Source organism: Gadus chalcogrammus, chromosome 13 (genome assembly GCF_026213295.1).
Source record: "Gadus chalcogrammus isolate NIFS_2021 chromosome 13, NIFS_Gcha_1.0, whole genome shotgun sequence".
NCBI lineage: Eukaryota > Metazoa > Chordata > Actinopteri > Gadiformes > Gadidae > Gadus > Gadus chalcogrammus.
In genome coordinates this window covers 11,790,813-11,808,325 of record NC_079424.1, presented here as the reverse complement: position 1 = coordinate 11,808,325, position 17,513 = coordinate 11,790,813, and the positions used below count along the sequence as shown (strand labels likewise).

At 43.8% G+C, this 17,513-nt stretch overlaps 1 protein-coding gene across 1 annotated transcript in view; it reads left to right on the top strand.

The window, feature by feature from the left end:
• Positions 1-15,406: 15,406 nt before the first annotated feature.
• adamts9 (ADAM metallopeptidase with thrombospondin type 1 motif, 9) overlaps positions 15,407-17,513 on the top strand; it is a 51,225-nt gene continuing 49,118 nt past the window's right edge. The window contains exons 1-2 of the mRNA XM_056605614.1: positions 15,407-15,804; positions 16,179-16,588. Of these exons, the coding sequence (XP_056461589.1) occupies positions 15,612-15,804; positions 16,179-16,588 (603 nt within the window). The 5' untranslated portion in view covers positions 15,407-15,611. The remainder of the gene's footprint in view (positions 15,805-16,178; positions 16,589-17,513) is intronic.

Below are 17,513 nucleotides of genomic sequence, written 5' to 3'. Positions count from 1 at the left end.
TCTGTGCCGTTCTCTTGACCGTTTTGTGTGTGTGTGTGTGTGTGTGTGTGTGTGTGTGTGTGTGTGTGTGTGTGTGTGTGTGTGTGTGTGTGTGTGTGTGTGTGTGTGTGTGTGTGGTGGCCTTGCTTGGCTCTCCCAGGAAGAGCCACCACTGTGGTTAGGTTGCAGCCCTCATGAAGGGATGTGCCTAATTAAAAAATGTCTTAATTACAAAACAAGGTGCAGCTGGCCTAAAAATAGAGAGGGATGTGCCGGGCTCCTTCCTCAAGATTTGTTTACCCACGATGACAAGTTGTTGGCACAAACAACCCTTCCACCACCAAAGAAACAGGAGAAGAAAAAAGTGCTGACTCTCAAAAAAACGATTCAAAGGCCTTTCATTTTGTAGTAACAGCCTTGTTTGAATGTGGAGATTTAGCATTCAAAATAAGAAATTTAACAGAAATGCATATTTTCCGAAATATGATCATCAAGTCGGGGATCTGAGGAGGCCGTAGCTTGTTTTGACATGATTTTTTTCTGTGGGATCCTTCATGGCAGAGCAACATCTGGACATTGGAGTGCTGGCGGAGGCTTTGATAATGGTGAATCGCCATCTCCACACTCGTGTCAAGGCTGTAAACACAACCTAACCAAGTCGACCAGAACAAATGGTAAACATCTCCTGTTGTTTGATACTGGGGACTTCAGGAGTATGTGAGACCACTTGACGAGGAGAGTGTTATTGGTACCAGACTATAAGGTCATTTGTGTACAACGGACTCTACTTCGCTATTCAATTGGAGTCCTTCATCCCAAATCAAAATAGTTTTGAACTACTTGGCTGTGATACAAAGAGGACTAGCAGCTGGCCAGATTACACTAGAAGGTCAGATTGTATCACTGGCAAATCTACACTAATACATAAAAGGTGTGTTGTTGTTGACGGCAAACACCATGAGAAGATCATAGTGGAGTGCCTGTGGACGATAACCTAAAAAGGATGGGATGACGGGGAAGTGATCACACACCTGGTTGTGAGGCTGTTTAACTCGAGAGGCTTAGAAAACATGCAGACTAAACCGCCATATTTCAAACAAGCAAAAACACTATTTAGCCTATTTATGTACAGTCCACAACACACTGAAAAATGCTTTGACAGGAAACCACATAGCCCAGTAAAAGCTTCGGTACAGGGAGCACATCCCCGGAATGCATTTGTATCGCTGCCCTTCTTAGACTTCCTGCCTCCTTTGATATTCTAGCACGAGGGAGACTCGTCAATGTCAATATGTATATGTGTATGCATATAAAAACAAAGACGCACACGTGAGTTCGGTTGCATGTGTGTGAGCGTACTCTTGAGACCGCTTCCTTTCATTTATCTTCTCTGTTTCCATGTGTGTGGTGTGGAAGTGCACGCAAGTCGGTGGTTACCACAACTCCCAAGTTAGACAATAGATTCAGAACCATGTCTCAGTCTCACACTCAAATGCTGCACATAATTACCATGTAATTACTCTTCGAAATACTTTAAATACTACCAAAAAGTCCGAGAAAGACTTTGAGTTCATTGAAATTAAATTGATTGATTCATATGAAGAATGGCTCACATCCAATTGGCTCATTAGCAGCACTGTAAAGTTTCTTGATAGAAGCCACTTGCATGCCTTCTGCACCACTATCTGACATTAACGATTCTATTGGTTGCAGCCGCAGTCAGCAATAAACTAAATAAGATCCCTTTTCCTGGAGCTGATTGTACAAACTTCTCCACGTACAAACCCATCCAATTAGCAACAGCAGATGGTTCCTCTCTCTTGCTGGCAATCAACTTCCTGTAGGAGCAGGATGCCAGCGGTTGGCTCTGGGCGCTGAGGAAGTCAAATCGCACGGCCACCCTGGGAACTGCTGATGTTTAACTCCAGTGCTCGTCTCTTGTGTGTCGTTTGCAGGACAAAGTGATGGTGATACGGTATCAATCACCGTCATCTGTCCTGTCTCCTCCCACACACTACTGTGCGCTCGTATAAGACAATGTTATATCATGCATGCCATGGGCTGGATACTTTTTTATATAAAGCGACGTATGAAACCCAAATAGTGTGCATGCAGTTGCCCAGGCATGTGGCCCCAGTGGGACTCCAACCACCTTTCCCCGGCAGTGCAATCGCCATGTTCTACAAGTCACAAAGGAGTTGTAAACACACTTTGAATACAGTTTGAACTTATGATTTGTTGCAACTTATGATTTGTTTGTTGGATTTGGGGGCATTTTTACAACCTCTGGGTAGAGCTGTGTATTGATGGTGTTTAAGAGTGTGAGGAGGGAGACGATAGGAATACCGGTCACGCATCTTTATGAATCAACTTGTAGTCAGTGAATAGGTTAAGAGAAGCGGGAGATGCATGTAAATGTAAGCAGGGTACCGAGGCAAGCACTCCTATGGGTTGTTGATTCCTTTACACCTGTTTTAAATGAGGATCTATTCAAGATAATTGTTTCTCTCACGAGGTAGAGATAGGCTTTACACGGCAGTGGTTTGTGTTTTTCTTCTACCACTCCCTCTGTCCGACATCGCTTTTTCATCAGTAACACTAAATTGTTTGTATTAAAAATTGTCGCTATCTGTTATCGTTCAGCATGTGTAGAACTGGAACGTCTCAAAAGACAAATAAATAAATCATGTGTCTGTGTCGTGCGAGTTTAACAACAACTCAATCTTTTCCTATTCATCATAACCACATGCACACAAAATTCCTAAAAGTTAATTGGTGCTTGAGATAGCAACAAAGGCATTCCAAAGAATATGTAGGAATATTTTGTACTCAGTTTTACACTGCATGCTATGCTTTGTCTCATTTTGTATAAGTATTCATTGACTCCTTGTGGATTTTTAGAAGGCCCTCATCCAAACCTTCAAGAGAAGAAACCACTGGTTTCACGCAGTGGTTTATTTGCAGTATGCCGGCATCTGTGTGCACTTGAGTGTAGGTTCAACTTCAGCTGTGTGTGTCTGGGGGAGTCTTCCATGTGCACGCTCCCTCCACAGGGAGGGGAGAACCATGTGTGTATCCTTCGCCCGCGTGTTCCGTGTTGCCATTACACATCAGTGCATGCTATCCCATGTGGCTGAGCTCCTCTGCACCTGTGACTTCTCCGTCTGCGGTCCATTCCGTTCAGAGCGCTCTGGAAAAAAAAACACCTGGCGCCGGAGAACTCACGCCACGCTGCTCCTCGGCAGGGCCCTGTGCTGCTGCATCCAGGGGCCCCAACGCTGCCGTGGGGGCCTTTCGCTGTCCAAAGGGTCCCTAACCATAGCCTTGGGGGGTCTGTACCATTGTCCCTGCATTCGCTTGATGTTCAATCCAGAGATAAAATAAGAAAATCGCTTGATTCTGCTTATAACACAGACAACAAAAATAATCAGATAACAGTTACTGTCATCTATAAGGTAACAAAAGTTAGCAACCTTTTAGGCTAAATTTAGATTTTCTCCTGTGTTGTTTTACGTTTAAAGGAAAATATCTGGTCGATAGACCAATTTGAGGATTTTTTTAATTCTGGATTTGTTGCACATTGATTCGGAACAGTTGAAGGGCAGAGGTACAATAATGTACACAGTTGAAAGGTTATTTTTCCAATCAGTATAAACTATTTAACCATGCTGTGATGTAACCTTACATGGATCGTACTATGTATCATACTACAGTCTGATCTGTAGTATGATCTACAGATCAGACGTGACGTCATGAAGGGCATTCTTTTATTTTCTGTCCTTGAGGGGTACCAATGTTCAAGTTATTGAAGAAAATGTTCAATTGCCATCTGCTGAACTGTTATTTTTTTCCACAAGCTCATCCACTCAATGGGGTTGCCATAATAAATAAATACATGCATCCATATGCATCCATACATGGCTTCAACATCATACAGATTGTGCACATTTCGTCGATGCACAAAGAAAACAATCCTAAGCGACAGAGATGCACGGCGCTTCCTCCCAGATTTCTCCGTGGCACACATCTGGATTCCCCTCGGATGAAACATCCCGTATGTGACCTGAGCTGGAAACCATATACTCACCGGCGGTGTCGTTTCTTCTGCCAAAAGAAACGAGCATGAGGGTGGGGTAGGTAGGGCCGGGTGTCTGTGGTTGGCAGTGGGAGGGCTGGTGGATGTAGAGTTCAGCGGGCTCTGAGTGAGGGTTGGCTGCGTAGTACTATGATAGTTGGCCGCTGTTTGAAGATGCAATCTCCCGTTTGAGTGCCATTGAGCCAGCAGGATGGGAGGGTGCCAGTGCACCTCTCCCACTGGGACACCCCATCCCACCCGCACCGGGGTCAAGCGGATTCTCCTGTAAACACTGATTAGACGCCCTGGAAGAGGCTCTGCCAGGCGGACGGCTCACCCTGGACCGCAGGGGTGGGCAGAGAGGGAGAGAGAGAGAGAGAGAGAGAGAGAGAGAGAGAGAGAGAGAGAGAGAGAGAGAGAGAGAGAGAGAGAGAGAGAGAGAGAGAGAGAGAAAGAGAGAGATGGCCACAAAAATGTTTCCCTCTTGTGCTTTGCCCTTCTTCATTTCTTTTGTTCTTTCATTTATTTGTCAGTTGAATTTAAAATCGATGTCAAAAGAATAGCAAGAGAATAATATTGGTCAAATTCTGGAACAATCATTTCTGTGATGTAAATAGGAATGGTAACGAATGTAGCAGTAGACAGACGACTCATCTAAAACAGATGCGTCATGTTTTCAGTTTAGTTGATTTCTGCTGGTTTATTACATCCAGACAGAGAAGGTATAGCCTTCTGACTGCCTGGGCTCTACGCAATGAACGATGGAGATGGGATGAGCTACGTTTTTATTTTACGTCAGTTGTATGTTTTATTTCAACTTGATGCATGAGGTTTAAAGAATCCGGCTGATGTCACTTTGCTTTTAGTTGCCCATGAAAGGACCAATGTTGGCACAAGTATGCAGATACTAGTCTATGGTGCAAAACATTAGCATGATTCCATGATTTGCCAGACAGACAAGAGACCATAGGCTGTTAAAGAAATGTTTCATGTTTTTCTCATCCTTGTCACACAAAAGAATGGGAATTGGATTAGACACATTAAGCCATTTCAAATAAGAAATGTTTCCAAAATGATGATGACCTAAGTACTGGCTTAAAAACCAACCAACTTGTGGTGCAAAGAAGAGTTATCTGCTGGTGGGGCTGTATGTGATGCCCTGTGTGTCACCACCTTGAAATGGTTCCAGCAGTGACTGAATGAAAACATATGGTGGCACATGGGCCTGCGTCTTCATTTAGGAAACATATGGGGGGCGGGGGGTGGGCTAACCAGAGCGGCTGCGTTTGTCATGTGGGAAAACAAATCTGCAGAAGAACACTTGTATGAACATCTGAAACAGCCATTCGTACATCAGCAGCGGCATTAGTGCTGGCATACAGAGCATAACTGTGAGCCTTTCTTCTTCCATTAGACGCTGGTCGAAGTGTTTCCACAAGGACTCTCTCAACGTGAGGTACGTCTAGGTGGGAAACACGAAGAGTCACACTGGGAAATGGAAGAATTTCAATGAACAGTTCAGATTTCTGAACTGTGTGTTCAGTTGATGGGGAGATATAGCTGACCTGACCCATGGATGCTTTGAAGATCTGAAACTTTGAATACAAAAAGGAATGCGCATTGAAAGAGATTGATAACCTTCTTTGCGGGAGTGGGGTTGGTGGTGGAAGGGGCTAGGGGGTGGATCAAGGGGCAGTCCATAAACACCTCCCCACAACCCCCAAGGGAAGGGCAAATAGTGGATGGCTGATCCGATAGGGAAGAAGACCCAGAGAATTGTCGATTTAAAGGCTCCAAGCCAATATAAAGGGGAAATTATGTAATTGGTTTCATCTGTTGTTCGTTTGCATTGCCTGTGCTCGTAGGGGCTTGCTGATCCTTGGAGTGGAGTGGAGCTCAGAGAAGGTTAAAGGTGCGCAGACCGCCTCTGAACTCTTGTGAAGTCCTCTCTTTTTTAATTCTGAACTTGAGACTAATTTAATTGACAAGGGCCTTTTGTTGAGTGAATATGAATTGGGGTTTTGGTGTTTTAACATGACTGTAGGGACCAGAGTGCACTTTTCCCTAGGGCAGCTTAAAGGATTTTGTTTCTTCACTATCGGTGCAATAAATGTCTACTTCTGCTCAGGCAAATGCTCATTGATAGTTTCGCCATTCCATTGAAACATAATTTAAGTCTATTTTGTATCTTATTTTATCAGTGCTGGGATTTTTGGGAAAGCCGTAGCAATGTTATGTTGTTGGATGGGCAGGCAGTCCTCTGATGACATCTGATTTTTGTTTTCCTGTGGTTTTAATATTTTTTTAACATAAATAATAAGAAAATGAGAAGGTAAACTTTCATAACAGGCACCAGACCCAAGCTCTCTATGCATGTTTTGTTTTTGGTTCGTTTTGGAGTTTATGAACAACAGTGAGGTCTGGGATAGTATGGTCATTCTGTTGTGTGTGCTTTAAATAATTGCGTCTTTTTTGGAATGATGAGTGTTTGACTTATATGCAGTCACATTGGGTATTAGGACCACTAGCCATCATATACATAGAATATACAATTATTTACATGTTCAAGTGTGATTTAGTCTATGTTTCCTTGTGAGAGACGCTGAGAAAAAACTCTCCATCAAGGTTAGTCTATCCTCCAGAGCTCTTTTGATGCACGATTGAAACTAGTTGAAGATGTGGGTCCTAGACCAAAAACCGTCTTCCAAAAGCCATTATTTTTCTATACATATAGTTATATGGGAGAGCTCTATCAAAGAAGAACATTCAATTTACCCCCTACTAATAAAATACTCTTGGGGCTTCTCACGCTTTGCCAACTATTTGTTTAACAGAGCTGCGGAGGGAGTGGCTCCTAGAATCAAGGGAACAAGACTTGTTTTGTACCTAACCTCACTCCTCTTCTCTGTGGGAGCTGGAGTCCTTGTTGTTTAAGCATTAAGGCCAAACTTAGCTAAAGGCCCAAACCTAGCCAGTGGTCCAAACCTAGCTAGAGGCCCAAACTTTGCTATGGAGGTCCAAACCTAGCCAGAAGTACAAACCTAGGTAAAGGGCCAAACCTAGCTAAAGACAAACCTATGCTGTTTTCCAATATCCATACTATCTGTGCTCACTATGCTTAGTTTGAGTGCGTAGGGCGTTCCATTAAGATCGGGGCGAAAATAAGTGTACTGAAAGGACCCGGATGGTGTGGATCAATGTTAGTGCACCACGGAGTAATCGATTTGGAAACAACACAAATTTTATAAAAGCCTGCACTCTTAGGTAGAAATACAGCCTTCTTAGCAGAATACTGCAGGGTCAGGCATTTTTGTGCCTATTTCCTTATTAATTCCTCGCTGATTTATGTAGAGGAGCTAAGGGATATTTTTTATTAACCAGAAGGATGTTGCTCCATCTGTATGGTTAATGGAAGCAGAGGGCATATGCTAATAGGAAATATGTTTTTTCTATGGCCAGGACTTTTCAATGGATTTATGTCTCAAATATAACTTAAGCACACATAATCAATTATACATGCCAAAAAAATGTTCAGCTGACATTTCCATTTTCACTGCTTATCTGGTCTGGGAACCACACATTCATTTTCTCGTATTTGAGGCGTGGTTTACGATTGCCCAGAGCCGTTTATTGGCCGCTACGAATGTCTATCATGAGTCTGTACGTAGCTCATAGCCAATCAAAGCCTGTTGGTAGCAGGACAAAGACATCCTTCTTAAGTAACGAGTTTAACAGCGAAATTAACGTGCGTTCTAAACTACTTAGAACACTATCTAAGGCTGCATCGAAAGGTTACGCGTCTGCTGCCATTTTGGATCCGTAAACTACACGGTGTGTCGCATAGACGTCGTCATCATCTTGCCGTTCCTCCCCGTTCTGTGATTGGTTCCCTATCTCAGGCGAAAATCGGATCCATGGAATCCAGGCTGCCTAGCATCGCAAAATGAAATCGCACGCAGCAAGGGTAGGCTATATCCAGGCTACCTCTCACCTAGGTGTGGAAACCTGTGAGAAAGCACTCTTTATCTTCAAAGAACATAAGGGGGGGTCCTGATTGGCCACTGTCCTGGGGTTCAAAGAAGTCTGCATGAGGTTGCTGATATTGGGTTTCCCAAAAAAGTACCAGACGGTGTCTTTTTGTTTCTCCTACATTCCTTACTGTTCTTTAATCAGCCGCTGCAGTTTTTCGTTGCGTTAAGTATATGGCCTTATCTTGAACCCACTGTCTTTACGTCCCCACCTCTCTTCTGTATGGTAATACCGGTGGCCAAGAGACACCACAAGACACCAGGGAGAATCTTTTATTTTCTTGAGAGAAATCATTGAAATGGTTTGGTCAAAAGCATGCCCTATGGTCAGATCCATGTAACGGTGACATCCATGAATGAGTACTTTGTGTTGTGGTGGGGAGGCACGGTGCATGAAGCCACTTCACCCTGGCCTCACGACGGTCCGCTGGGCATGTCCACAACTGAGCAATACCTCATTACAGGAAACCACAAGCCCAAAGGGATCCCTCCCTCTCTCCTTCACTGTACATTTAGATTCACCTTTACCTGGGCAAACCCAACCAAAGCTATCCAGAATTAACATCAGGTGTGAATTAGAAAACCCATAGTAAAATGTCTGGTTATGATTTAGTATATTATTTACAGCAGGGACCAAATGTTCTCTCTGGCATGCTCACATTTAACTACAAAAACAAAATAATAATCTATGATCTACAATCCAATCCTAAAAATCATTATGACACTGACCCAAAACCGTGAAAGAATGCAACACATATAATATGAATGACCCTGTCAAACAAATCCGGGCCCAGGGCTTTAAGTAAGAGAGAACACAGCATTAAGGTGTGACCCCTGCAATAACACACTTTAACGGCATTGAAACTAAACATCGGACTGAGTAATGTTAGAGAGAGAGAGAGAGAGAGAGAGAGAGAGAGAGAGAGAGAGAGAGAGAGAGAGAGAGAGAGAGAGAGAGAGAGAGAGAGAGAGAGAGAGAGAGAGAGAGAGAGAGAGAGAGAGAGAGAGAGAGAGAGAGAGAGAGACTCTTCTGGTTTCCAAGCCCTTGTCCCCTGGGTCGCAAAGCTAATGTTGTAAGCTAGCATGAAAGCCCCAGTGATATCACTTACAGACCCTGGACATTTCCCAAACTGCTTGGTTTACAGATGAGCTGCATAGTAGAGAATGGTTCAGAATGAGGAGAAAGCCAGGGTCATGTCAGTGTGGTCAAGTGTTCACATGGCCATTTGGTGAACTTGACATGAACCTTATAGAATTATGATCCAACTATTTTACAGGATGACAAAAACTGTCTCATAATGAGTGTTGCATGATGAGGTGATTATGAAAAGTAACATTTTTTGTCTTAATGACAATCACCTGTGCGCTTCACCTTAATGGCACTTGATACAAGGATCAGATAATTGCATCAAAACAGAATACATACATTGTGTTGTTAAGCCATCCCTTTTTTTCACCGAAAACTGCTCCCGTAAGAGTCCGATAACTGCTTCTTCACGATGCTTCACACGCTACCTCGGCCCAATTCTATCAGCCAAATGTTCTGGGAATTTCATTTGAAGACGTCTGACATACGATACTTCCTGTTACTCTGAAGCCGTCATCATTCCGAAAGCCAAAACATAAGCTTCCCCAAAGGCAATATGCCCCTGAGAGTTACAAGAGCTGGATGACTTCCAGCTAAATATATGATTCAGTCCTTCTCCCCTGATGCTTAGATAAGCCCATTTAGCAATCACAATGAGCTTATCTGCTATTGAACATCGCTCTCATTGTCATAAATACCAGAAGTTACTAAATTGTTAAATAATACAAATAAATACATTGTCCATCAACAAAGTCTTGTGTTTGGTAAACAGGTATTTTTCAATATTTATTGATAGAATTGAGATGAAGCAATTTTATTGACGTGTTGAACAGCTCTTATGACCAAAGTAACTCACTGTATTGATGTTGGTGAGGCAGCCTAAATAACAAGTTGCTATCTTGACCTTTATCAGATCTAGTCAATGTAAAAATGGTACTTCTTCCAATGTTAAAGATTTTGAAGGGAATGGTGTTGTTGTTCTTTGCATTCAGTATTCATCTATCCACTCACTGCAATCAAGGTTTACTTATATAAGTGAGATGTTTCCCTGTTTGAAACCTATCCTACAATTGTTTCATAAATTATGCATTAATCCAAACATTATTCCTTGTGTTTTCTGTTTCTAACCTCCATTTTCTTTGGGGAGCATGGGCTGTGATTGCAGTGAAGCCCCTTCCTTCCTTTATCCTGCTGCGCTCCAAGTTTTACACTGCTGCTGTGTTCATCTGTCATCTATATTGAGCCTACTGGCTCCTACTGGCCAATGGCCGGCCCTTTAAACCACCAGTTCTGACAGCAGGAACCAGGCCACTTTATTCTGTGGGCTTGACAGCCACAGTGTAGTCTCTGAACCCTGAGGCTAAACTATATCTAATATGACAAGGGGAGGGCAGAGCTTAAGCAGAAGCAAGCCACAAGTTTTATGAGACCAAAGGAAATGGCGTGATTCTGCTGTCCTTCACCAGCCAACCGGTCCAAACTGTTAACATCGGACGATCACTCACTGCTTACTCCACAATGCAGAAAAGAACAAGACCACAGTTGATAACCACTGAACATAATAAAGCTGTGTTGAGGACGGATGTTTCATGTTAATACATTTTCTCACGTGACGTGTACATGCAGCTGTATCCAGGAATGATAATCGATCATAAGCAATGCTGTTTGGTCAAATTATTTTTTGGCTTAAATAATGGTCTCTAATACTACTCGCCCATTTGGTATTAGATCAGAGAAATGTCCAGAAACCAGACCCACAACAAAATCAATGGAATCAGCTGCGCTTCTCTCCTCTTGACACCCAGACACGGGAGAGCGAGGAATGTTAAATAAAAGCTGTTTTCAAAGAAGGAACACCGATAACCTCGGGCAGGTTCTCATATCTCCCCTTCGTCCCTTCATTCTCTCGCACCAGACGGTCCAGGGGTGTCACGATATATCCCTCCCATTCCCCAACACCGTACTCTCTTTCCCCTGAGGCTGATGAGAGTGTTCAGGTCAGCATATGGTCCTTTCCTCAAGCGTTTGGGCCAACAGAGAGTGGGAGGGCTAGGTGGGTGATCCTGCAGCAGCAGCAGCTCAAAACTCACCACAGAGAGAAGATAGGCCTTGTATCTACAGTATTTTCAAGTCAGCCCTATGTCCAACTCTGCAACAACTTCACTGACCCCGCCTGCACACACACACACACACACACACACACACACACACACACACACACACACACACACACACACACACACACACACACACACACACACACACACACACACACACACACACACACATGCACACTCACACACACCATGCTCCCGTGATCAACAAGCCTCTTGAGGTGCACTCTAAACAATGCCGTTATTAAAAGTAGGCCCATGCATTCCCCTTTTCCAAAGACCCCGAGGAGAAATGGGAAGTGGCTTGACTCGGTGCACTGTAAACACACAGAGAATTCGTGGAAGCGCTGAGTGGTTTTGTGGAAGCAGAACTTTTAAGGGGGTCCCCCCTCTCTGTGGGACCCACATTATGTCACGGCTGGTATCATGTTACCACAGTTCCTTGTGATGATGTGATGATGCCCGTCACCCCTCACTACTCTCTCCCTCTTTCTTTCTCTCTCAACCCTCACCCCATCTCTCTCTCTCTCTCTCTCTCTCCCTCACTCGCTCTCTCTCTGTTTCTCTCTCTCTCTCTCTCTCTCTCTCTCTCTCTCTCTCTCTCTCTCTCTCTCTCTCTCTCTCTCTCTCCCTCACTCGCTCTCTCTCTTTTTCTCTCCCTCTCTCTTCCCAATCCGAGGTCCAAATGGGGGGAGGGATGATAGAAAATAATAGAGGATAATTGTTGACCATTGCACCAGAGGAGCGGTGGAATCTGAGATGCGTTGGGGTTCTGCAGGGACACCCCGACAGCTGCTGGGCTGCTTTGGCCGTGTAGCGGCCGCTTTCCCCGGTCCCTCTGTGGTGTTCTCCCAGTGACCTGCTCTCAGAGGGCCCCCCTGCTGCACTGAGGAGGACCAAGCTTGTCTCTGCGGCCTCGTTTGCTGCAGTGTGTGCCGCTGCGTCACTGTGGACTTGTTGTGACTGAGGTGTGCATACGTGATGGCCTTGGGAAGGTCATGAGACTGTCTGTTTGAAGGTCTGAATGGGCCATTGGAGTGTTGTCTCTGTTATGACTGACTGAGGCGAGCAGTAACATGTTAAGTGAAGCTCTATGTGAGTGTTTAAAATGCTAGAGGTATAATATTAAGACTAATACCACCCCATGCACATGCACAAACACACACTCACACACACACACACAGACTCACTCATTCACTCACTCACTAACTCACGCACTCGCATGCATGCAAATTGCATTCCACGGTAAACTGCAAGGAATCTAAATCAAATTTAAACTAAATGATCAATTATTGTAGAAATTAACATTATTTTTTTTTATCAGTGCTTGAATCTGTCAGTAACTAAAGGTAATTTAGTTGCAGTCAGGGTTTGGCTATGTACCAATTTTGTGAGTGCTGCAATTAAACGTGCGGCACTTATTCCCACAGGGCTTTACCACTGATGACCACAGAGGCCGCTATCGAGAAGAGGTGAGGTCTCAATGATTCCCAACTGGTGGGTATATCGAGGCCTATTTGAGAGGTAGCAGAGTGGTAATAGTGAACTAATTACTCATAACACAAGTTAGTCATGAGGCTAGTCCAGTTGTGAACCACTGGTCTTGACTCATGACACATGTTAGTGCTGAGGCTAGACCAGTCGTGAACCATCAGTCTACAGTAAAGTTGCCGACTTTACTGTAGACTGTGTGAAGTCTTGTTTACTTGGTACACTTGTGTGAAGCCTTGTTTACGTGGTACACTTGGTTCCCCTAGAGTCTAGACAACCAAGTGAACTCATAGACCCTCTCTCTCACACACACACACACACACACACACACACACACACACACACACACACACACACACACACACACACACACACACACACACACACACACACACACACACACACACACACACAAAGGGTAAGACAAGATATTGACTCATTGAGGAATCAATGAGGGGAATTCATTTAGTGATAAGAAGCATTGGAGACGGAGGCTGTGGAGCGGTTTTGTGTGGAAAAACTTTTTTGAGCCTCGGCCAAATATGGTCACTTGTGGGCACTATTGTGTGTTTCTTTCTAAATAATAATAAACTAAAACTCCATATGACAATGATCTTGATTTGTGTTGTTTTTAACCTTTGCTGAAGTCTGGGTATGTGATTGGTGTGCTCTAAGTTGCTGTTGCTTCTCATTTCAAGAGTGCTGCCTAAAGGCAGCTTTCTCCTGGCTGGTTTGACCTCTGACCCCTGTGCTGTAAAAAGAGTTTATGGTGAGTTCTCGGAAAGGGACGAATTGCAAATGAAAGGATTTAAAGGGGTATTTAAAGGGGTTCCTGATTTGTGAACTATCATTCTGCAAGGGCAAATGTCTCAATAAAAAAAGCACTGTGTTTGTGATTGTAACATGTACTTTTATAAACTTTATTTTGTATGGTTTATTTATCTTTTATGTAGAATCAGGAGGAGGGAGTGCATCCCTCCCCCATCATGTACATAATGTATACGAATGAAGCACATACGAGCTACTCAGGGGGCGAGGGTTGAAGCTGGTAGGGGAAGCAGCACCCAGTGGCTAAAACATAGAATATAATATTCATGGAATAGAGATAAGAGATCCACATGGAATGGAGATGAGTACGTCGCACACTGGTGGACAGCCGCCAGGTAGTCATTGCTGGTCTATGATGTTGACTATTTACTGTCAACATCTCTTGGCTATGACAGCCACCGCTGCTGCTGCTAGATCCATTGATAGAGGACAGATGGCCGATAAAACCCTGGGACTTTCAGACTGAAGCTGAGCTTCTGTATCAGTATTGGTTGTTTCACCAAACATTTGTTAGTTACTGCTATCTGTCCTTTTCCTAATTCTCAATATACAAGCAACAAATTTTTTTAGGCTTACCTTTTCTTCTCTAGGAAATATTTGAACCCCTCAGCATGAGTGCAGGATGCTCTGGACGTTTCTGTGTCCTAAATGGGAAACACAGCATTACTTATTAAATCAAGGCCTCGGACCCTCCCTAGAGCTGGGAGATTCCCATGACCGTCATCTGAGACCCTTCCTATGACGCTGGGTCTTTTGATTTGCACCTGTAGTAAGTTTGCATTCATTACAGCCGTGTGTTTGTGTGTGTGCGTGTGAGTGTGCGCGCGTGTGTGTGCACGTGTATTTGTGTGTGTGCACATGTGTGGGTTGATGACTCCGGCTGCGAATGAGCTCCGAAGGCATGTGCCACCTGCTAACATTTATTAGCACATAAGCTCTGCATGGGCATCACCAAGAGAACCATTCAGAGGCCTGCAGGGATGTGGTCCATGAGTGGTGGTGGTGCTCCACCAGAACAGCTTGAGTACACAACAGGCCCCATGGGCGAGATATATTCTTTTAATGTGCAATATGGTTCAATTTATTGGGTGTTATTCACAGAGAAGTCAGTTGTAGAAAGAGGTTTTGTATTTGTTTCTGTTTATAAGGGTGTTGTTTACAGTGCTGTTCCTGTCTTTTAAGTATGTGTCTTGTCTGCTATGCGTGACATGCATTACATTGTGTTTGACACAATGGTGTAGTTGTGCTTTTAATTAAATCACCTGGAGGAATGCATTCATAGCTGATGCTATGTCCAAACATCAGGATGTTTTTTGAGCACTGTGTAATAAGGATTTTAAAGTAATTTTCTATGTTGTACTTCACTCAGAGGGCAAGTAAGGTCGTAATCAGGCTACTACAAGAGGGGATATTTATTACATTGACATTATTTAGCAGTGTTTTAGAGGTCTGAGGGGTGACAGACTTACTCTCTCTCTTTGATCTTTGACCATACAATGGCACAAACATATTTGTGGCTATACCATTGTTTTACCCCAAATCCTGTAGCCCATAAAGCCATCAGTATTTCTTGTGAACAATGCCCTCCTCAGTGACAACTAAAGACTTGACTCGTGTTATATGACGTCGCTATTTGACACCTCCAACGCATCTTTCAGGGACCCCCAGCGGCTCCAGCACACAGAGACAACCCTTCTGAATTGCCTCGTTCACAACACAAGACCCTCTTACTCTCTTTTTTTCTTTTTTCTTTCTGTATATTATGTAGGCTAACAGGGCAGGCTCCCTCACTCCACCACTAGCACTTGTCTCGTTGAGCCCGCCCCTTGCTCGGGAGAGCTCGAGCCTTGTGGCAGCCGCAGAGCCCACCACCACCACCAGTTGACTGTCTGAGCAAACCCCACTCCTCTTTGCAGTATGCAATGTTGTCCAGGGATTCCGCAAAACGTTCACGTCCTGGTCCCGCCAGTTTACCGGCCAGAAACAAGACTTGCGGATAACGGTATTGGATGTGGCACCCAGACTGTAGGCGCTTGAGCGAGGGAACACGCTGGAGTGAGCGGAGCACGGTATTCAGCCTGCCGCTCTCCACAATGTGGATAATCATGCATGTGCTCTTCGGGGGGCTAGGGTTTCTACTGGTCGCTGATTTACTGAATACGGTGGCAACCACGGAGATATTGCATGTGAATACAAGCAGAGGTAAGTCAGGCTGCTCCCTTTTTTAAACGCAACGGGTTGTTTTAGAAGTGATGCGTTCAGTATAACAGTATAGCCTACAACTGATTCTGAATGAATGAATGTTTACGGTCAACCAAGCATATGATTTGTGACGATTCTTGGTAACGTAAAATTAAAAAATACGCAAACATATTGACATTTCTTAGAATGAATGTCAAAGATTGACTTTTGCATTTTTTTTTTTTTTTTTACACATAGGCTATAATGCTTTTGTGTGTAGGCTACAGGTACCAAATACTACTTAGACATCTCTTGTTGTAGAATCAAACTATTTTACATTACGCCCACGTTACGGTGAAAACTTTTTTTTTATTATCGTTCTAACTTTCTTCCAGTGGCATCAGAGGAGCTCCGCGCGTATGAGATTATTACCCCGGTGAGAGTGAATGAAGCAGGCGGCCAGTTCCCGACGAGTGTGCACTTCAAGAGGAAGCGGCGTAGTTTGGACCGGGACGCCAGCAACACCACGGACCAATGGGCCTCGTCCAACATCCACTACAGGATATCTGCGTTCGGGCAGGACTATCACCTGAACCTCACGCTGGAGTCTGGATTTATCGCACCGATGTACACCGTGACCGTTCTTGGAGTACCGAGAGGAGGGAGCAACATAACGGATTTCTGGGGTGGAGGAGGAGAGGGGGAAGTGGATGAGGAGGACACCGAGTTGAACCACTGTTTCTATAAAGGACATGTGAACGCTCACGCAGAACACGCCGCGGTCATCAGTCTTTGCTCCGGACTGGTGAGTTGGGGTTATTCACCACCACACGCGGTGATTCTGAGTGTGAATAATGTTTAACTCCCGCCACAGCCTTTTTAGTTCGACATTGAGTCCCTTTTAGCTCTAAAAATGTGCAAACAAACTATTTTTTTTATCGTGACATTGATTAAGGTCTAGTTATTTTTATATGCATTCAAATCAGAACTGCATAGTCATATTGTCAGGGGGAAACCTTTCATGCGGCGTAGTAAAGTCCAGCCCTATTGCCTAGTTCGTATTAAATCAATTTCCTCCGGTAGTCGCCGGTGACGTCTCTACGCACGCCCGACGTGATGTGACACCGATGTTGAATAGAAACAGCAATCCATATGGGCAGCTTACAGGTTACATAAACAAATATATTAAATATGAATAATTGCACTTTATTTAAAAAAAAAAGTAGTTTTGAGACAGAAGCTACACTAATTACATTTGCATGAAAATCGATGATTTAAATTTTATGGCCTCTTTATAATGATACATTTTATCATTATTTATTTATTGACTTGTGCTATAGGTTACATAAACTCTCTATAGCACAATGTAAGCTTACAGATTACTTCCATTATTAATATGTATATTAAAGTGTTGGCCTCTTACTAGTTTGTATCATTGTAAACACAAGTTTGTCACTAGTTTCCTTGTACGGTTGCCATAAGGTCTTCAACTAAATCTCCTGCACTAAATCATGAAAACAAATACATTTGCTTAGTCGACACTTACCCTGTACAGGCCTGTCTTTGACCTCCAAGTTAGTGAGTTGCACAAACTGTGTCTGAAATGTAACAGGCCTTCCATTGAGTCTGCCAAGAAAATACAATTGTAACAGCTTTCTAGATAGACATCACCTTTTTTAACCCTGGCTGCGCTCTGCAAATCCACACATTGCACACATATTGTTGTCCTT